The 22,609-nt window shown below is 45.6% G+C and overlaps 1 protein-coding gene across 4 annotated transcripts in view; it reads right to left on the bottom strand.

The window, feature by feature from the left end:
* The window catches only part of LOC147120740 (transmembrane protein 169-like), a 254,784-nt gene that overhangs the window by 80,674 nt on the left and 151,501 nt on the right, over nucleotides 1–22,609 (bottom strand). For all 4 annotated transcript variants that reach the window (XM_085986983.1, XM_085986981.1, XM_085986980.1 and 1 more), the window contains exons 3-4: nucleotides 6,791–6,842; nucleotides 6,115–6,195 (exon numbers count right to left, since the gene is read on the bottom strand). In XM_085986983.1, the coding sequence (XP_085843109.1) occupies nucleotides 6,115–6,195; nucleotides 6,791–6,842 (133 nt within the window). The remainder of the gene's footprint in view (nucleotides 1–6,114; nucleotides 6,196–6,790; nucleotides 6,843–22,609) is intronic.

The following is a 22,609-nucleotide window of genomic DNA, read 5'->3' as shown; positions in this document are numbered from 1 at the left end:
GTCATGCTCAGTTCTCGTGGTTCCCCATACTATGATGTCATCCATTGATGTATCAACTCCCTCCAGGTGCTCATAGATCATATGGATAGTCTTGTGATACACTTCAGGAGCTGAGGCAATGCCAAATAGTAACCTTAGGAATCTGTATCTGCCAAATGGAGTGTTGAACGTGCACAGTCTTGAACTTGCTTCGTCCAGCTTCATCTGCCAAAATCCTGAGGACGCATCTAACTTGCTGAAATATTTTGCATTTGCAAACTGTGCCATGATTTCCTCACGTGTAGGAAGCTTGAAGTGCTCTCTCTTTATTGCTCTGTTTAGATCTCTTGGATCCAGGCAAATTCTGAGCTTTCCATTCTTTTTGTCCACTACGACGAGGGAACTCACCCACTCAGTTGGCTCATCTATCTTCTGAATCACGTTCAGGCTTTCCATCCTGTCCAACTCTGCCTTCAGTTGCTTTTGAAGAGCAAATGGAACTTTTCTGCATGGATGTATGACCGGTGTCATACTTTTATCTACTCTGATCGTGTGTTCTCCTGGAATGCAGCCTAGACCCTTAAATAGGTCTTTGTACTCTTTCATGAGTTCATCATAGACTGTCTCTCCTTCGCTTTCCACAACGAGGACTCTCTTTACCAGGTTCAGTCTCTCACAGGCTTTTAAACCTAGTATGGCTTGCACATCCTTTGGCACCACGATTAATGCTAGCGTGTGCTCTCTGTCCTTGTGTGTTACTTTGACAATGCATTTTCCTTTCACTGGTATATCAGTACCTGAGTATCCGGTCACTTTCACTTGTATTCCATGTAACTTTGGTCTGGGTCTAATTCTCTTAAAATCGGTCTCTGATATCACATTAACTTGTGCTCCAGTATCCAATTTAAATGGAATGTGTATGTCATTCACTTTTAGTGTCAACATCCAGTCTCTTTCTTTTTTGTTTTCAGACACAACATCTACATTGAATTCCTCTATCTCGCTTTCATCTACTGTATGGACCTCGCTTTGTTGCGCTTGGTTCTTACAGCAACGGGCATAATGGTTGTTTTTGTTGCATCTATTGCAAGTTTTACCATATGCTGGACACTTTCTTGGTGGATGCTGTGTACCGCATCGACTACATGACTTCCGATTGTCCCTTTCATTTTCGTTTGCTGGCCACGTCTCTTTTTTCACATTGGCGCTCTCTTTGTTAAACGGTTTGTATCTGTTCTTTCTCACTGCATCCACGTTGCAGCTACTGTCACTGAACAGCTCCTTTGCCTGCAACTTCACAGTCTCTGTAGCCCTACACAATGCTATGGCTTTTCCCAGGTCTAGATCTTGCTCTCTTAGCAGCCTTTCCCTTAGACCATTATCTGGAATACCACACACCAGTCTGTCTTTTATCAGCGAGTCTGTGAGTCCCCCAAATTCACACGATTTGCTCCGGTTTCTCAGTTCAGTCACATACTGATCAATAGTCTCGCCGATTTTCTGTACACATGTGAAAAATTTGTGCCTCTCAAAGGTCACGTTGCGTTTAGGTATGCAGTAGGCCTCAAACTGTTCCATTATTTTATCTAGCTTCATTTTGTCTCCATCAACAGCAAATATGAAATTATTATATACCTCCAGCGCTGCATCACCCACGACATGTAAGAACACGGCCGATTTTTGTTTATCACTTTTCTCGTCAGCTCCGATTGCCGCTAAATACAACTCTAAATGTTGTTTGAACCTTCTCCAATTTTCAGCCACATTACCTGTCAATTGAAGCGTCGCCGGTGGGAGTAAACCTTCCATTTTTTCACTTCGTTAGCTATTCTCTAATGGTAAGCAACGATGTTCTCTTCTGGCTTGCTAATATGTGGAGAGCTGATTTCGCTTACTTGCCACAACTGCTTTCACTGTCCCATCAAGTTGCTAACTTCAGATTTTTTCTCTTTCAGCCACTTCTGACATCATGTTTTGATTTCTTTTTGGGTTCAATAAAGACTCATTTCTGAAAGAGAATGTTGTTTAATCTAAAGTCTTGTTCAAGACTTTCTACAGCTTTTTACAGAACACACTATGCTGTGATGCATCTAGAATGAAACTGAAAGTAAAACTCCTCTGGACTGCTTGTCTCTCACATGACCTCTGCTGGTCAGGCACAAGTAATCAAAAACACAGACAAATATGCTGTAAGGCATAAGTAATCAAACACAGACAAATATCATCACTATTTGCTGATATCATTACACAGGCTGGGTCTCTTTTCTCTTGAAAGAAGAAGGCCGAGAGGTGACCTAATAGAGGTCTTTAAAATTATGAAAGGTTTTGATAGAGTGGATACAGAGAGAATGTTTCCACTTGTGGGGAAGAGCAAAACTAGAGGCCATCAATATAAGATAGTCACCAAGAAATCCAATAGGGAATTCAGAAGAAACTTCTTTACCCAGAGAGTGGTGAGAATGTGGAACTCGCTACCACAGGGAGTGGTTGAGGCGAATAGTATAGATGTATTTAAGGGGAGGCTGGACAAGCATCTGAGGGAGAAGGGAATAGAGGGTTATGCTGATAGATTTAGATGAGGAAAGACGGGAGGAGGCTCGAGTGGAGCATAAACTCCGGCATGGACTGGTTGGGCCGAATGGCCTGTTCCTGTGCTGTATATCCTGTGTAATTCTATGTATGTAATATAGCTTTCCCTTAAATGCATCTATGCTATTCGCCTGAACCACTCTCTGTGGTAGCGAGTTCCACATTCTCACCACTCTCTGGGTAAAGCAGTATCTCCTGAATTCCCGATTGGATTTATTAGTGACTATCTTATATTGATGGCCTCCTAGTTCTGGTCTCGCGCACAAGTGGAAACATCTTCTCTACGTCTACCCTATCGAACTGCTTCATAATCTTAAAGACCTCTATCAGGTCACCCCTCAGTCTTCGCTTTTCTAGAGAAAAGTGCCCCAGACTGTTCAATCTTTCCTGATAGTTATAACCTCTCAGTTCAAGGATCATTCTAGTAAATCTCTTTTGCACGTTCTCTAATGCTTCTATATTCTTTAAATAATATGGAGACCAAAACTGTGCACAGTGCTCCAAACTTGGAGAGATTTAAGCTAATTAAGGAGAGCCAACACAGATTTGTAAAAGGCAGATCATGTTTGACTAATCCAATTGGATTTTTTGAGGAAGTGACAGAGAGGATTGATGAAGGAAATGCAATGAATGTTGTTTACATGGATTTTCGGAAGGCATTTGACAAAGTACCACATAGAAGGCTGGTTAACAAAATTGAGGCTCATGGAATAGGTGGGTCAGTGGCAGCTTGGATAGGGAATTGGCTTAAGGACAGAAAACAGCGAGTTGTGGTAAATGGCTGTTTTTCAGACTGGAGGATGGTAGACAGTGGTGTTCCCCAAGGGTCAGTGCTGGGGCCACTGCTTTTTTTGATATATATAAATGGCCTGGATATTGGAATACAGAGTAGAATTTCTACATTTGCTGATGACACCAAACTTGGGGGTGTGGCAAACAGTGAGGATGCACAGTTTTGGTCTCCATATTATTTAAAGAATAAAGAAGCATTAGAGAACGTGCAAAAGAGATTTACTAGAATGATCCTTGAACTGAGAGGTTACAACTATCAGGAAAGATTGAACAGGCTGGGGCACTTTTCTCTAGAAAAGCGAAGACTGAGGGGTGACCCGATAGAGGTCTTTAAGATTATGAAATGGTTTGATAGGGTAGACGTAGAGAAGATGTTTCCACTTGTGCGCGAGACCAGAACTAGGAGGCCATCAATATAGGATAGTCACTAATAAATCCAACAGGGAATTCAGGAGATACTGCTTTACCCAGAGAGTGGTGAGAATGTGGAACTCACTACCACAGAGAGTGGTTCAGGCGAATAGCATAGATGCATTTAAGGGAAAGCTATATTACATACATAGGATTACATCGGTTATACAGCAAAGGAACAGGCCATTCGGCCCAACCAGTCTATACTTTGTCAAATGCCTTCCTAAAATCCATGTAGACAACATTCATTGCATTCCCTTCATCAATCCTCTGTTGCTTCATCAAAAATTCAATTAGATTAGTCAAACACGATCTGCCTTTTACAAATCTGTGTTGGCTCTCCTTAATTAACTTAAACCTCTCCAAGTGACCGTTAATTTTCTCCTTGATTATTGTTTCTAAAACTTCACCCACAATTGATGTTAAACTGACCAGCCTGTAGTTACTAGGATTGTCCTTACACCCTTTCTTGAACAACGGTGCCACATTTGCCACTTTCCAATCCTCAGGCACTTCCCCCGCATCTAGGGAAGATTGGAAAATTATGGCAAGCCCTTCCGCTATCTCCTCCCCTAATTCCCTGAGCAACCTGGGATGCAAGCCATCTGGACCAGGCGACTTATCCACTCTAAGCATAACCAGCCTTTCTAGTACATCCTGTCTATCAATTTTCACCCCTTCCATTGCTTCTACCTTTTCCACTTCTACCAATATTTTGTCAGAATCCACCTCCTTAGTAAACATTGCACTCGGTCCCTTCATCTAAGTCATTGATATAGATTGTAAAGAGATGAGGCGAAAGCACTGATCCTTGCGGCACCCCACTAGTTACAGCCTGCCAACCAGAAAATGATCCGTTTATCCCATCTCTCTGTTTTCTGTCCATTAATCAATCTTCTATCGATGCTAATATATTCCCCCAACCCCTTGACCCCTTATCTTCCATAGCAACCTTTTGTATGGCACCTTATGAAATGCCTTTTGAAAATCCAAATATACTACATCCACTGGTTACCCTTTATCTACCCTGCTAGTTACATCCTCAAAAAACTCTAATAAATTTGTCAAACACGATTTCCCTTTCATAAAACCATGTTGACTCTGCCTAATCATACTATGATTTTCTAAGTGCCCGGATACCTCTTCCTTAACAATGGATTCCAGCATTTTCCCGACGACTGATGTCAGGCTAATTGGCTAACCCCTTGGGCTCAAAGCAGAGTCACAATGGAGTCTCTTCTTTCTTTTGTTATATGGAAGTTACCTTGTAAACTAATTGCAGCACCGTCTCAAACGGCCGGAAGACTGCTTGGGAGGCTGTCCTGTTACCCAACGATAAATCTATACAGATAGTTAGAGACATGAGCCAGAACCCCGCATCTATGATGGGAATGGAAGGAGAGGAACACTGTTGCACCAGTGAAGAGGAATTAGAGTATGTAGACAGGATCAGGGAATTACCTTTGACGGAAGCAGACTTAGAGCTATATGTGGACGGGTCCCGTAAATATGTTAACGGAACACCACAAACAGGTTGGGCCTTAGAGAGGGTGCAGAAAAGATTTACAAGAATGGTTCCAGGGATGAGGGACTTCAGTTACATGGATAGACTGGAGAAGCTGGAGTTGTTCTCCTTGGAGCAGAGAAGGTTGAGAGGAAATTTGATAGAGGCGTTCAAAATCATGAGGGGTCTGGACAGGGTAGATAGAAACTGTTCCCATTGGCGGAAGGGTCGCGAACCAGGGGACACAGATTTAAGGTGATTGGCAGAAGATCCAAAGGCGACATGAGGAAAACTTTTTTACGCAGCGAGTGATTAGGATCTGGAATGCACTGCCTGAGAGGGTGGTGGAGGCAGATTCAATCTTATCTTTCAAAAGGGAATTGGATAAATAAGAACATAAGAAATAGGAGCAGGAGTAGGCCAATCGGCCCCTCGAGCCTGCTCTGCCATTCAATAAGATCATGGCTGATCTGATCCTAACCTCAAATCTTCTATCACTCTGCATCCACCCGAACCCATGTGATCTCCCGGGAGAGGCAAAAAACCAGATAAAAAACCCAATGGCCAATTTGGGAGACAAAATCTGGGAAATTCCTCTCCGACCCATCTAGGCGATCGAAACTCATCCAGGAGATCACTCTGTCCCTGTATTTCCTGCAGTACTTACCTTTTGTAAATAACTGAAGGAAAGAAATTTCAGGGCTACAGGGAAAGGCGGGGGAGTGGGACTAGCTGAAGTGATCTTGCAGAGAACCGGCACGGGCTCGACGGGCTGAATGGCCTCCTTCTGTGCTGTAACCATTCTGTGAAATCACAGTTAAATTGCGGGTTGTTCCTACCTGAAATCAGATGGACGTTTAAGAATATTATCAAACACAGGATTAATGTATTGTATTTCCTTGTCCAAGATGAATTATTTCCTTAAATAGAGAGAAAACTCTGAGTTAGTGCAGGGAATTAGCAGGAACCAATGATAATGATAAACAGAGAAAGACAGAGAGAGAGCGAGACAGAGAGCGAGCGAGACAGAGAGAGAGCGACAGAGAGAGAGAGAGGGAGACAGAGAGAGAGAGACAGAGAGAGAGAGAGAGAGACAGAGAAAGAGAGAGACAGAGTGAGAGACAGAGAGAGTGAGAGAGAGGGACAGAGGGAGGGACAGAGGGAGGGACAGAGAGAGGGACAGAGGGAGGGACAGAGAGAGGGACAGAGAGAGGGACAGAGAGAGACAGAGAGAGAGACAGAGAGAGAGACAGAGAGGGAGGGACAGAGAGAGGGACAGAGAGAGGGACAGCGAGAGGGAGGGACAGAGAGAGGGACAGAGAGAGGGACAGAGAGAGGGACAGAGAGAGAAAGAGAGACAGAGAGAGAGACAGAGAGAGAGAGTCAGAGAGAGAGAGAGACAGAGAGAGAGAGACAGAGAGAGAGAGTCAGAGAGAGAGAGAGACAGGGAGAGAGAGACAGATAGAGAGGGAAAGATAGGGAGAGAGGGAGGGAGCGAGAGGATGTGGTTTTTACCATGAGTAAGTCCTCCGCCAGTCTGGGCACTGTTGATAATTACATCCACAACCTGTTAAACAGACAAAGAATTTCAATGTTTTAACAAACTTGCTGGAGTTCTTTGAAGATGTAACGAGCAGGGTGGACAAAGATGAACCAGTGGATGTGGTGTATTTGGATTTCCAGAAGGCATTCGATAAGGTGCCACATAAAAGGTTACTGCACAAGATAAGAGCTCATGGTGTTGGGGGCTAATATATTAGCATGGATAGAGAATTGGCTAACTAACAGAAAGCAGAGAGTCGGGATAAATGGGTAATTTTCAGGTTGGTAAACTGTAACTATTTGGGTGCCACAGGGATCAGTGCTGTTGTCTCAACTATTTACAATCTATATTAATGACTTGGATGAAGGGACCGAGTGTAACGTAGCCAAATTTTGCTGATGATACAAAGATAGGTGGGAAAGCAAGTTGTGAGGAGGGGACACAAAGGCCGCGATTTTGCCGGTGCTCAGAGGGCGGGTTTGGAGGCGTGTCAGGTGGTAAAATTGCAAATAATGACGACGGGTTCCGATCCCACTGTCAACCCGCCTCCGTGCCACTTTGCCAAAGGTGGGCTCCCAGACTCCCGATCGGTCCCGCCACCAAGCAGCGGGATAGGCCCTTAAGGCAGTTAACTGCCTGGATAATGCCATTTTGACAGCCCTTTTAGATTTTTCCACTTTTTCTGCGTGTTCCACGCCATTCCCAAACCATGCCAGCTGATTGTGTCGGGCTCACAAGTGGCTGCCTTCTTGATAGCTGCAGCTCCAGCATAAAAACGGAGCTTTCAATGAGGCTCAGTGGCAGGCGGCAGAACTTTGCTTTTTCAGGTCTTGGAAAACTTTTTGCAGGTCTACTGATCTTAGAAGTGGTGAGGCTGAGATCCATCTCCACTGTGACCTCCTGGGAAAACCCTCTCCCCACATTGACTTAGCACTTCTTCAACGGAGATATCTACAAGCAGCATGGGATCCATTTATTTCCTTTCATCCTGGTCCTCCGATTCGAAGGACGAGCAGCCGTGGCAGCAGCAGAACCAGGAACAATAGCAGCACCAACAGCAGGAGCGCCAGCCTCCTTCTGCTGCACAGGGCAGAGGGCATCAGCGCAGGGCTGCACCGCACTGTTGTGTATGTACCTTTAAGGGAATAACTGGTCTCAGACTGCAGTACCGGCAGTGACCACCCCTGTATAAAAGGCGCTAGCAGCCTTCTGTAGTTTCAGTACCAGGTTGTCTCCATTCAGTAAAGACTTGTTATAATCAACTCCTGCTGTCCGTGTCTCAATTATACACGGACATAATATTGGCAACGAGCAGATACGAACTTACCTACAGTCTGCACCACCTCATGGGATCCATCCCTGAAGCGAAGTGAGCAGAGGTCGAGGCCAGAAGGAAGAAAGAAGCAGTAGAAACGGGCGTCAACCGTGGGCATCCGCCTCTGAGTCAGCAGAGTTGAAGATTGCAGGAGAGGCTGTCGAGAGCGGGGCTTGGTTCCTGTCGACGGTGCTTCAGCTAATTGGGCTGGTGGCAGGTAGTACACTGATCCTTCCTGGCTGCGGCGGTCTAGAACTCGAGCGGGTGGCTTGCAACGGGGCCGAGCAGCGTTGTCGGGAACAGGAGAGAGAGAGGGTGGAGCACACAGGGTGCGGCCGGTGCTACGAAGCCGGGCAGCGTACAGACCCGAGAAGAGGGAGGCAAGAGTCCCACAGGGTTGTTCCACGACGGGAAAATAATAAAATAAAATAAAAAAATATTAAATGCGCAGAAAGCCGCGAGGAGCTGCAGGTTGCCACGGAAACCGCGGAAAGCAGCGCTAGCAACAGCGGGGAAGAAGGCAAAGCGCGGGAGGCGCCATCTTAATCCAGCGGGGAAGAAGGCAAAGCGCGGGAGGCGCCATCTTAATCCAGCGGGGAAGAAGGCAAAGCGCGGGAGGCGCCATTTTGTTAAATCGGGGAAGAAGGCAAAGCACGGGAGGTGCCATTTTAGATTTCCAAGATGCCGTAGACTGGCTATATCACTGCCTTTGATAATGCAACAGGAGACTGGACCACGTATGTGGAAAGAGTCGAGGTATATTGCGAGGCAAACGAAATAGCCGATGAGAAAAAGGCATCGGTACTGCTAAACTTAATGGGCGCAAGAACGTACGGCCTATTGCGGGACCTGATTACTCCAGCCAAGCCAAAGGCGAAGAGTTTTAACGAAATTGTTGATACCCTACAAGAACACCTAAACCCTGCACCGCTGCTGATAGCAGAAAGATTTAAATTCCACAGGAGAAATCAGCATAAAGATGAGAGCAATGTTGATTACCTTACGGAACTACGCAAGCTATCAAAGCACTGCCACTTCGGAGCAGGACTGGCAGATACCCTACGGGACAAATTTGTCTGTGGACTCCTGAGTGAAGTAACCCTAAAGAAGTTACTCTCAGAGAAAGAGCTGACGCTAGATAAGGCTTTCAGCATGGCAGTATCGTACGAAGCAGCAGCCAGGGGAGCTGCGGAAATACAACAAAAGCCACAGGAATATGGCACCCACGAAATGACATGGGGATTTGCAAAATGTTATCGCTGTGGCAGAACAACCCATGACCAGAAGGACTGCTGGTCCAAGGACAAAATATGCAGGCAATGCGGAAAGATGGGACACATTGCACGAGTTTGCAGGTCTGGGAAGAAGACCAACGACAACAAAAAGGCTACTAAGGAACCATACAAGAAAGTACAAAAGATGACGGACAGTAGTTCCGAAGACCAGATGAGCGATAGTGAATCCGGGAACAAGAGACTAAGCTGTCTCAAACTTCACAATGTAATCGCAAAAGAGGATCACCGAACCATTTGGGTCACCCTCACGATAGCAGGGTCCCAAGTTAAAATGGAATTGGATACAGGATCAGCGCTAACCGTCATGAATCGACGAGACTACGAGCGGCTATTCTCACACATACCCTTGAGAGAGACATCCATCGTCTTGACGACGTATACGGGGCAAAAAGTATACCCCAGAGGAAAAATAAGGGTGCCTGTCGAATACAACGGCAAGAAAATACGGATATTGTATCTCTACATACTGCAAGATGGTGGACCACCGTTATTGGGACGTGAATGGATCAGAAAGATAAGCTTAGACTGGCACTCCATTCAGGCAATGACAGTGGCTGGTAAAAAAGATGACGACGTCACTCCTGGACGATTGTCAACAATCTTAGCTGACGCCAAAGAGGTATTTCAACAAGAACTGGGCACTCTTAAAGGCGTAACCACCTCGATAAAAATAGAAGAGAATGCAATTCCCAAGTTTTTCAAAGCAAGACCGGTACCATATGCAATTCGCCCAGCCGTCGAGGCAGAGCTGGAGAATCTGGAGAATGCAGGCGTGTTGTCTAAGGTAGACTGGAGCGAGTGGGCGACACCCATCGTTCCTGTCATGAAGAAAACGTTAAACAATAAGTCTGAGGAGCCAAGGAAGGTTCGCATCTGTGGGGACTTCAAGGTGACGGTGAACCCAGTCCTTCACACAGTACAATATCCTCTTCCAAGGATAGAAGACATCTTCGCCTCACTATCTGGAGGGAAGCGTTTTACAAAAATTGACCTAGCACAAGCGTATTTGCAGATGGAGGTTGAAGAATCCTCTAGGAAGTATCTCACGATAAACACTCACAAAGGTCTTTACCAGTATCATCGATTGGTATTCGGAGTAGCATCAGCTCCGGCGATATGGCAAAGAGCGATGGAACAAGTGCTGCAAGGGATTCCGGGGACTCAGTGTTACTTGGACGACATCCTAGTGACAGGTGAAGATGACAGTGAACACCTTAACAACCTAGAACAGGTGCTCACTAGACTACGTGAACATGGGCTACGAGCCAACCGCACCAAGTGCGAGCTTTTTAAGAAAGATATCGTATTGTGGCCACGTGATTGATGAAGAGGGGTTACATAAGTTCCCTGACAAAATTGAAGTGGTTGTTAAGGCCCCAGCGCCTGAAAATGTGTCGCAACTGAGGCCATTCCTCGGATTGGTGAATTACTACCATAAGTTTTTACTGAATTTGTCCACAATTCTGCACCCACTGAACGCCCTACTACGAACGGGAGTAGCATGGAAATGGAGCAATGACTGTAAGCGGGCCTTTCAGAAGAGTAAGGACTTAATCACTTCAAGAGAAGTATTGGCTCACTACAACCCATCACTACCGATAAGACTGGCGTGTGATGCGTCTCCCTACGGCATTGGGGCGGTACTGTCACATAAATTCCTTGATGGTTTAGAGAGGCCGATAGCTTTTGCGTCACGCTCGTTAACTTCAGCCGAGCGTAACTACGCCCAGATTGACAGAGAGGCCCTCAGCCTAGTGTGGGGGGTGAAGAAGTTCAATCACTACCTGCACGGTCAGAAATTTACTCTACTAACTGATCATCAACCTCGTGTCTCCATTTTCAACCCTCAGAAGGGTGTACCAATAACGACAGCACAACGGCTACAGAGGTGGTCCCTTTTCCTAGGGGCACACCAATATGACATCGAGTACAAAGGAACTAAACAGCATGGGAATGCTGATGGATTGTCGCGCCTACCGTTGCCGACGGTGGAAGAAGAACTTGCAGTGGATCCAATGGAGATATTCCACTCGACCATAGTCGAATGTCTCCCTGTGACGAATGCAAACATAGAAAAGGAAACACGGAATGACCCGACACTATCCCGGGTCTATGATTTAACGGTGAAGGGATGGCCCGCACATGGCGAACCACTGCTGCCAACATTCTCACCGAGAAGAGAACAGCTGTCAGTGTGCAGAGGAACCTTGATGTGTGGATCCAGAGTAGTAATTCCACCCAAATTGAAGGATAGAGTGCTCAATGAGCTTCATGAGGGTCATCTGGGAGGGGTAAAAATGAAGAACCTAGCCAGAGCGTTTGTGTGGTGGCCGCGAATCGATAGAGAAATCGAAGAGATGACCAAGAGCTGTACAGGATGCCAGAAGGTCCAAAACGCCCCACCACAAGCCCCTCTACATCCATGGGAGTGGCCCTCATCTCCATGGCAAAGGGTGCACATTGATTTTGCTGGTCCCTTCATGGACTCGATGTTTTTAATTGCGGTGGATGCACATTCAAAGTGGCCAGAGGTAATAAAAATGTCCTCAACCACCACAGAAAAGACTATCAGTCTTACGAACCATATTCACCAGGAATGGGCTGCCTGAACAGATTTGCTCTGACAATGGACCACAGTTTGTGTCTGAAGAGTTCCGGAGGTTCTTAAAGAACAATGGTATTAAGCATTACACATCTGCCCCATATCATCCAGCCACTAATGGATTGGCCGAGAGGTTTGTTCAAACATTCAAGAAGGCTATCAAGGCAATGTGTAATGAAGATATACCCCTACAACACAAGGTGGACAACTTCTTGTTTGCCTACCGGAATGCGACACATGCGGTTACCAACCAAACTCCTGCCATGATGTTCTTCAATCAAAGACTACGATGCCGCTTGGATTTGGTTAAGCCGCACATCAGAAGAGATGTGGAGAACAGGCAGTTTCAGAATATGAATGAAAGACCGACCAGGAGTTTTAAGATAGGTCAACCAGTGTTGGCCCGGGACTACCGCACAGAGAAATGGCAGCCAGGAACGATTTGTACACGGCAAGGACCTCTCATGTATACCGTGGACGTTGGAGAGAACATTGTAAGGCGCCATGCTGACCAGATTCTAGAGTCACTGGAAAACGTCAACTCCACACCACGATCTGATACACCTGGCGATGAAACCGACGTACCAATTGCATCTACCGCAGAATCGGTGATATTGGAAGCAGATGAACCAAACAACGACATTGATCCCGACTCAACCTTGCCAGAAGAACCTGATACCCCAAAGAGGCATTATCCAGACAGAATCAGGAAGCCTCCTCAAAGACTGAACTTATAATTGCTTAACCTCAACCAATGTATCTGGCAACGGTGATTGTAATTAGTTATCATTTAGTTGTTAAATGAATGTTATGTACTGTTTATCTAAAAGGGGAGGAATTGTTGTGTATGTACCTTTAAGGGAATAACTGGTCTCAGACTGCAGTACCGGCAGTGACCACCCCTGTATAAAAGGCGTTAGCAGCCTTCTGTAGTTTCAGTTCCCGATTGTCTCCATTCAGTAAAGACTTGTTATAACCAACTCCTGCTGTCCATGTCTCAATTATACACGGACATAATACGCACCACAGGAGATACCCCCAACACAGGGTTTACAGGCCGAGGATGACCTTCCTCAACATGATTGAGCAGCAGTGCCAAAGGAGGCTGAGACTTTCGGGAGAGGAAGTCGCTGACATCTGTGCAATGCTGCACCAACACCTGGAGCCCAGAGGAGCAGGTGGACACCCCTTACCAGTGGCTGTCAATGTCACCACCGCACTCAATTTTTTTGCTTCAGGGTCCTTCCAGGGATCATCAGCAGACATTAGTGGCATCTCCCAGTCGGCCGCACACACTTGCATCACGCAGGTCACCGATGCCCTCTTTGCAAAGGCGCACAATTACACCCACTTCTCCAAGGATCAAGCAACTGTAACCGCGCGGGTGGTTGGCTTTGCAAATATGGCAGGCTTGCCAAGGGGGCAGGGCGTCATAGACTGCACAAATGTGGCCCTTAGGGCACCCCATCACAACCCAGCTCTTTTAGTCAACCGCAAGGGCTTCCACTCCCTTAATGTGCAGCTGGCGTGTAACCACAGGAAGGACATGTTTGCGCGAAGTACCCTGGCAGTTGCCATGACTCGTTCATCCTGCGGCTGTCTAGTGAGCCTCAGCTCTTCAATCCGCCAACCCAATTTTCCGGATGGCTACTTGGAGACAAGGGCTATCTGCTGAAGACGTGGCTGATAACGCCGTTGAGGAGGCCATCGAACAAAGCTGAGGAGCGCTACAATGCCAGCCACATTTTGACCAGATCCAGCATCAAGCAAACCATCGGCTTGCTGAAGATGCAATTCAGATGCCTTGACAGATCAGGTGGAGCCCTACAGTACTCAGCAGCCAGGGTCTCCAGAATCATCGTGGTCTGCTGTGCGCTGCACAACATCGCACAGCATTGTGGCTTGCAGCTGCCTGAGGAACAAATGGCTCAGTGCATAGTCTCCTCAGATGAGGAGGAGGAGAAGGAGGAGGAGGAGGAGGAGGAGGAAGACCTTGTGGAGGCGGATGAGCCAGCTGCAGCAGCACGCAAGCACATTGCTGCCCTGGATGCACTAATCTTTTCTGTCAACAGCTTGCTCTGCTGCACGGTGGCATAGTGGTTAGCACTGTTGCCTCACAGCGCCAGGGACCCGGGTTCGAATCCGGCCTCGGGCGACTGTCTGTGTGGAGTTTGCACAGTCTCCCCGTGTTTGCGTGGGTTTCCTCCGGGTGCTCCGGTTTCCTCCCACAGTCCAAAGATGTGCGGGTTAGGTTGATTGGCTATGATAAATTGACCCTTAGTGTTAGGGGGATTAAATACGTGGGGTTACGGGGACAGGGTGGGATATGTGTTGGTGTAGGGGTTACGAGGATCGGGTGGGATATGTGTCGGTGCAGGCTCGATGGGCCGAAATGGCCTCTATCTGCACTGTGGGGTTTCTGTGATTTCTGTGATTTCTGTGACCTGTCTGTCCATCCCCCACTTGAAGATCCTCATCGCCTCCAATGATTTCCAGGGCCACCTCCTCAGCGCTGGTGAGATGGGCTATGGAAACTGGCCCTCCTGCTGTCTTAGCCCTCTCCCTCTTATTGTGGGCTCTCTTTTCCTGCAATGGGGGGCACAAGTGGAGTTTGAGTGAGAATGATGGAGTGAGTGTAGAGAATCCATAGCATAGATGCTTAGAAGGAGACAAAGATGGAGTGAGGTGCCAATACCAAGGGTCCTCCCTATGCGTTGTTAGTTGTTGTCATAGCATAACAGTGTGAGCGAGTGTGAATAGTCAAGTGATTGTGTACATAGAGAGGGATGGTTAAGGGTGCAAGGGATGCAAGAGTAAAGTGGGATGTGCAGGAGTAGGTTGACAATGCCGAGTGCTGGTGATGAGAGGAGATGGGGAGTAGATCGAGGCCAAGCGTGATGTTTAACTCATTTTTCCTGAGCAGACCAAGTCATTGAACCATTTTCTGCACCGGTCCCAGGTTCAACTGCATATGGATGTCTAAAAATGTTAAAAAGACAAATCTAAAGCCACTATATCTGAATGCATGAAGCATTCGTAATAAGGTAGACGAATTAACAGCGCAAATAGGTGTAAACGGATACGATATAATTGCGATTACGGAGACATGGCTGCAGGGTGACCAAGGCTGGGAGCTGAATATCCAAGGATATTCGATATTTAGGAAGGACAGCCAATAAGGAAAAGGAGGTGGGTGGCGTTGTTAGTAAAGGATGAAATCAGAGCAATAGTGAGAAAGGATATTGGCTCAGAAAATAAAGATGTAGAATCAGTCTGGGTGGAGCTAAGAAACACCAAGAGGCAGAAAACATTGGCGGGAGTTGTCTATAGGCCTCCAAGCAATAGTAGTAATGTAGGGGGTGGCATCAAACAGGAAATTAGAGATGCATGGAACAAGGGTACTACAGTAAGCATGGCTGACTGTAAGAACATAAGAACATAAGAAATAGGAGCAGGAATCGGCCACTTGGCCCCTCGAGCCTGCTCCGCCATTCAATAAGATCATGGCTGATCTTGGGCTCAAAGCCACTTCCCAGCCCGCTCCCCATAACCCTTCACTCCCTTATCTTGCAAAAATCTGTCTATCTCCACCTTAAATGTATTTAATGACCCAGCCTCCACAGCTCTCTGGGGTAGAGAATTCCACAGATTTACGACCCTCTGAGAGAAGAAATTCCTCCTCATCTCAGTTCTAAAAGGACGACCCTTTATTCTGAAACTATGCCCCCGATTTCTAGATTTCCCCACGAGGGGAAACATGCTCTCTGCATCTACCCTGTCGAGCCCCCTCAGTATCTTATATGTTTCAATAAGATCACCTCTCATTCTTCTAAATTCCAATGAGTATAGGCCCAGCCTGCTCAACCTTTCTTCCTAAGTCAACCCCCTCTTCTCTGGAATTAACCGAGTGAATCATCTCTGAACTGCCTCCAATACAAGTATATCCTTCCTTAAATAAGGAGACCAAAACTGTACGCAGTACTCCAGGTGTCGGCTCATCAATACCCTGTACAGTTGTAGCAGGACTTCCCTGCTTTTATACTCCAACCCCCTTCCAATAAAGGCCAACATTCCATTTGCCTTTTTGATTACTTGCTGTACCTGCATGCTAACTTTTTGTGTTTTATGCACAAGGACCCCAGGTCCCTCTGAACTGTAGCATTTTGTAATCTCTCTCCATCTAAATAATAATTTGCTTTTTTATTTTTCCAAAGTGGATAACCTCGCACTTTCCCACATTATACTCCATCTGCCAAATGTTTGCCCATTCACTTAGCCTGTCTATATCCCTTTGCAGATTCTTTGAGTCCTCTGCACAACTTGCTTTCCCACCCATCTTTGTATCATCTGCAAACTTGGCTACAGTGCACTTGATCCCTTCATCCAAGTCATTAATGTAGATTGTAAATAGTTGAGGCCCCAGCACTGATCCCTGTGGCACCCCACAAGTTACCGTTTGCCAACCGGAAAATGACCCATTTATCCCGACCCTCTGCTTTCTGTTAGTTAGCCAATTCTCTATCCATGCTAATATATTACCCCCAACTCCGTGAGCTCTTATCTTGTGCAGTAACCTTTTATGTTGCACCTTATCGAATGCCTTCTGGAAATCCAAATACACCACATCCACTGGCTCACCCTTATCCACCCTGCTCGTTACATCTTCAAAGAACTCCAGCAAATTTGTTAAACATGATTTCCCTTTCATAAAACCATGCTGACTCTGCTTGACTGCATTATGATTTTCCAAATACCCTGCTACTGCTTCCTTAATGAAGGACTCCAGCATTTTCCCAACGACAGATGTTAGGCTAACTGGTCTATAGTTTCCTGCTTTCTGTCTCATTCCTTTCTTAAATAGGGGTGTTACATTTGCAATTTTCCAATCCGCTGGGACCTCTCCAGAGTCCAGGGAATTTTGGTACATTGCAACCAATGCATCCACTATCTCTGCAGACACTTCTTTTAAGACCCTGGGATGCAGGCCATCTGGTTCAGGGGTTTTGTCATCTTTTTGTCCCATTATTTTACCAAGTACTTTTTCCTTAGTGATAGTGATTGTCTTTAGTTCCCCCCTCCCTGTGGCCCCTTGATTATTCATTAGTGGGATGTTGTTAGTGTCTTCTACTGTGAAGACAGATACAAAATATCTGTTCAGAGTCTCTGCCATTTCCCCGTTCCCCATTGTTAATTCCCCATTCTCATCCTCTAAGGGATCAACGTTTACTTTAGCTACTCTCTTCCTTTTTATATACCTGTAGAAGCTCTTACTATCTGTTTTAATATTCCTTGCCAGTTTACTCTACATATAGACTGACCAAACTAAATTAGCAATAATACTGTGGAGGGTGAATTCCTGGAGTGTGTACAAGATGGGTTTTGAGACCAGTATGTTGAAGAGCCAACTAGGGAACAGGCTATCCTAGATTGGGTATTGTGCAATGAGAAGGGGTTAATTAATAATCTTGTTGTGTGGGGTCCTTTAGGGAAGAGTGACCATAACATGTAACAATTCTTCATTAAGATGGAAAGTGTAGAAGTGCAATCCGACACTAGGGTCCTAAATCTAAACAAAGGAAACTACGAAGGTATGAGGAGTGAGTTGGCTATGATAGATTGGGGAGCTTCATTAAAAGGCATGATGTTGGATAGGCAATGGCAAACATTTAAGGAACGAATGCATGAATTGCAACAGTTATACATTCCTTTCTGGCACAAAAACACAAATGGAAAAGCAGCCCAACCATGGCTAACAAAAGAAATTAATGATAGTATTAGATCCAAAGAGGAGTCATATAAAGTTGCCAGAAAAAGTAGCAAGCCTGAGGATTGGGAGCAGTTTAGAGTTCAGCAAAAAAGGACCAACAGATTGATTAAGAGGGGAAAAATAGAGTACGAGAGTAAACTTGCAAGGAACATAAAAGCGGATTGTAAAAGCTACTACAAGTATGTAAAAAGAAAAAGATTAGTGAAGACTAATGTAGGTTCCTTACAGTCAGAAACAGGAGAATTTATAATGGGGAACAAGGAAATGGCAGAGCAATTAAACAAATACTTTGGTTCTGTCTTCACGGAAGAGGACACAAATAACTTCCCAGAAATGTGAGGGAACCAAGGGTCTAGTGAGATGGAGGAATTAAAGGAAATTAGTATTAGTAAAAAAAATAGTGCTGGAGAAATTAATGGGACTGAAAGCCGATAAATCCCCAGGGCCTTATAATCTGCATCTCAGAGTCCTAAAAGAGGTAGCCATGGAAATAGTGGGTGCATTGGTTGTCATCTTCCAAAATTCTATAGATTATGGAACAGTTCCTGCAGATTGGAGGGTAGCAAAAATTACCCCACTATTTAAAAAAGGAGGGAGAGAGAAAACAGGGAACTACAGACCGGTTAGACTAACATCAGTAGTAGGGAAAATGCTAGAGTCTATTATAAAGGTTGTTGTAGTGGCGCTTCGTAATTTCCAAACATGCAGCCACTGAGCTCTGAGGCTTTTAACAACGAGTAGACGCGTGTCGAAATAAAACGTTCCAAAACGTAACTTTGTCTTTAAACTGTTTACTGTAACACCTTACAAACAGAATTACAAAGCAAAACACGTTTAAACGAACACGGTCAAAAACTGTATTGCTCCAGCCCTCAAGCTTTTACCTTCTCTCCAGCCTCGTGGAGCTTGAGCTGTAAAATGGCTGGATATCATGTGACAATCTTAAGGACTGTACCATTGTAGCAAGAATAAAGGAGGTATCTCAGACTATACTACTGGAACAAGAAAATAGGGGGTTTCTCAATACAATAAGTCAGTCAGGTAAATTAACTGTATTATACTATTAAACCAATATTTTAAAGTATTTTCTTTCTTAAACTTTCATGACTCTTACATTCCGGCCCCTAATTGACTAGGCACATGAAGCATATCAATTACTCAAACATTCTTAAGAGTCATAAACTAATGAGTTCAACATATTTACAATATAAATGTCCACTTTTTTTGTTCAGGAACCTTTCACGCTGCTTCTTGTAGCAGGCAGAGCTTTGTGATCGGTCTTTCCAGGGTACTGTAACCGTCTGCAAACAATGCATTCAGAGAGTATTTTTCTTATTACAGAATTAGCTCCTGGAATCCAGTATCTTTGTCTTAGCTTTGCAAGCACGTGGTTCCTCCCACTGTGTCCAATACTCTGGTGTATATGCTGAAGAATGAGAGTAGCGACCCGGAGGTCCTTAGAAAGGATAGCAGGATGCTTGGCCTCCTCTGGCATAGCAGATTTGTTTAGTCACCCTCCCACCCTCAGTACTCCATCTTGCAGTGTAGGGTCCAGCTTGTAGATATGACTACCTTTCTTGATTGGAGTATTTCGCTGTAAAGCTTCGATTTCTTCTGGATATCTTTGTCTTTGACTGAAGCAAACTATCTCCATCTCAGCCTTGGCCAAATCCTCCACGGTCAATGAATTCTTACCCAATGTGGTCTTGTGCTGGTGCATATATTGCTGTAGAAGCATTCTCTGCTTATCAGGGTTACTTTCAGACTGATGGATAGTGGCTCGGTACTCTTTTCTCCTACCGCTCAGGTGTAGCAGCAACTCTTTCAACCTTAGAAACCATGCAACTGCTTTCCTCAACTGGTGCCATCCTGAGAAATGGTTAACAAGCTTGTTCACTGTGTCGAAGTTCTCTTTCGTAGTTATGAGATTTGCTGTGACTGATCTCTTGACTTCGACGTCGTCTTCAGTAATCTGACTTGGCATATCTGGACTTTCTGGCCATGATCTCTCTGTTTCCAGCAGATAACTTGGGCCTTGTATCCAAGTTTCGCTCCTCGTGAAGTTTTCAGCCTTCAATCCCCGTGAGGCTTGATCTGCTGGGTTTAATGAGGTGTTTACATACCTCCACTGAGATGGTTGTGTAGCTTCTCTAATGGATGAGATTCTGTTTGCTACGAAGGTCTTGAAGCGTATCTTCTCATTTTCTATATACTTCAGCACCGTCGTGCTATCCGTCCAGAAGACAGATTCTTCTAGTGGGAGCTGTAACTCTTTCCGCATCACCTGGTCAACTTTAACTGCAACAACCGCTGCCGTCAACTCCTATCTCGGGATGGTGACCTGCTTCAGCGGAGCCACCCTGGATTTCCCCATGAGGAAGGCACAGTGTTTCTGGCCCTGTTGATTTGTCAGCAAGAGGTAAGTAGCCGTGCCATAGCCGTCCTCACTGGCGTCCGAAAAATGATGTAGTTGAGCCGTCTTTGTAACTCCAAAACTCACAGGCTTGATGCATCTACTGACATTGAAGCTAGAAAGTTGTTGCAAATCTGTCAACCATCTGAGCCATCTCTGAGCTTGACCTTCTGGGATATCTTCATCCCATCCTCTCTTGTCTCTACACAGCTCTCGTAGGATCAGCTTCACCGGCAGAATGAGTGGTGCCAGGAATCCAAGAGGGTCGTAGATGGAACTGACCACGGAGAGAATCCCTCGTCTTGTGGATGGTCTTTCGTTCACCATTATTCTGAAGTTGAACGTGTCTGACTCAATGCACCATTGTACACCAAGAGCTCTCTCAATAGGAAGGACATCGTGGCTCAAGTCCAGATCTTTGACTTCAGTGGCTCTTTCCTTTTCTGGGATAGAAGCTAGAACTGCTCTGCTGTTGCTTATCCACTTAGTCAGATGGAATCCTCCATTCGAACACAGAGTTCTAAGGTCTCTTGACAGTGCAATGGCATCGTCTTCTGTTGACACGGACTTCAGGCAGTCATCGACATAAAAGTTTCTGAAGATTGTCTCTACAGCCTCTGATGGTGCTTTGCCTTTGCCATCTTCTGCAGTTTTTCTGAGAGCGTAGCTTGCACAGCTGGGAGATGATGTGGCTCCGAACAAGTGTACAGCCATTCTACATTCCACCATAGCTTGACTAACGTCGCCATCTGGCCACCAAAGGAAACGCAGAAGATCAGCATCTTCATCAGGGATTCTGACTTGGTAGAACTTTGATTCTATGTCTGCCATCATGGCAACGAGCTCTTGTCTAAACCTCGTCAAGACGCCAATGAGGGTATTAGTAAGATCAGGACCTTGAAGCAGCTGGTCATTCAGTGAAGTTCCTCTGAATGAGGTGGCGCAGTCAAACACTACACGGATCTTTTTCTTCTTTGGGTGATACACACCGCGATGAGGAATGTACCAGACCCTTCCATCGTCTCTGTTCAACTGTTCCTCGGGCCCTTTTACAGCATAGCCTTTCGCTATGATGTTTCTCATGAAGCCTTTGTAGTCTTCGTGAAAGTCGGGGTTCTTGTTCAGCTTTCTCTTTAGACTGATGGCGCGCTGCTCTGCTATGCAGTGATTGTTCGGCATCTTCGCGGTCTGTCTTCTCAGTGGCAAACCAATGTGATAGTGGCCATCAATGAACTGTGTAGACCTTGTCATCAAATCCATGAACTGATGGTCTTCTTGTGACATCTCTGTCTTTTCCTCACAGCTGCGTTCTGAAAAGTTTGCATTGAACTGCTGTATCAACAGCTCTTCAATGCTTGCGATATAGATACAATTAACTGTTACATCTTGTCGTTGCTCCTTGTTCGACTTGTTGCTATCATCTCTCCTTACCGGTCCATTGACTACCCATCCAAGGGCTGTCCTGACTGCGTAGGGTCCGTCATCCTTGCTGTTTATCACCTGCCATGGCTCCATAGTTTTGTAGGCATTGGTTCCAATTAATAGGCCAATTTCTGCTTCAATATATGGGAGACACACCTTTTCCAGGTAAGGCCATCTCTCCACATCCTTCTGCAGGGCTAAGTTCCCTATTCTAACAGGAATCTCCCTCTGTGTGAAAACATTAGGCAGGTCTATGAAGTCCTTCTCTTCAAGTCCACACACTTCTAAGTCTGACAGGATATAACTTTGCATTGACTTCTCATGACCCATGGTGCGTAATAGGATTTCTGTTCTTCTGCCTCTAACGTTCAGCTGTCGCATGAGTGATTCTGTGCAGAACGTTGCTGAACTACCTGGATCCATGAAGGCGTAAGTCTCCACAAACTTCTCACTCCTCTTAGACTTGATCTTTACAGGTACGATGGCAAGAATACAATCACTGTCACCGGCCCCAGTGAATCCACAAGTCTCTGGTTCTAGCGACACCAGAGCACTTGAAACAACCTTCTCGTCGGTATTGTTTTCTTCACTCTTCTTAGAGACTTGTTCTTCTTTGTGGATATGCAGCAGACTGGGATGTTTCCGAGTGCACTCTCTGCATGTTCTTTGCTTACAGTTTCTACTCAGGTGCCCCTGAGAGAGACATCCAAAACATAGGCCACTGTGCTTCAGAAATTCGATTCTGTCTTTATGTGGCTGTGCTTTGATGTCACTGCAGAAATCCAATGTATGATTCTTCTGGCAGAATAAACATGGCTTCTGAAAGGCATTAGCAGGCGAAACTGTGCTGCTCTTTTTGGGAGATGAGTTCTGAGACTTTTCTTCCCCAGCCTGAGTGACGATAGTTGCAAAGCTGCTTCCCCTGGAACCACCTTTCCTGAGAGTCTTTGATTCAGCAGGCTTGGCTTTCACTCTTC

This window comes from Somniosus microcephalus, chromosome 4, assembly GCF_052327205.1.
Source record: "Somniosus microcephalus isolate GS21.2 chromosome 4, FLI_Smic_1.0, whole genome shotgun sequence".
Lineage (NCBI taxonomy): Eukaryota > Metazoa > Chordata > Chondrichthyes > Squaliformes > Somniosidae > Somniosus > Somniosus microcephalus.
This window is presented reverse-complemented; position numbering and strand designations above follow the sequence as displayed.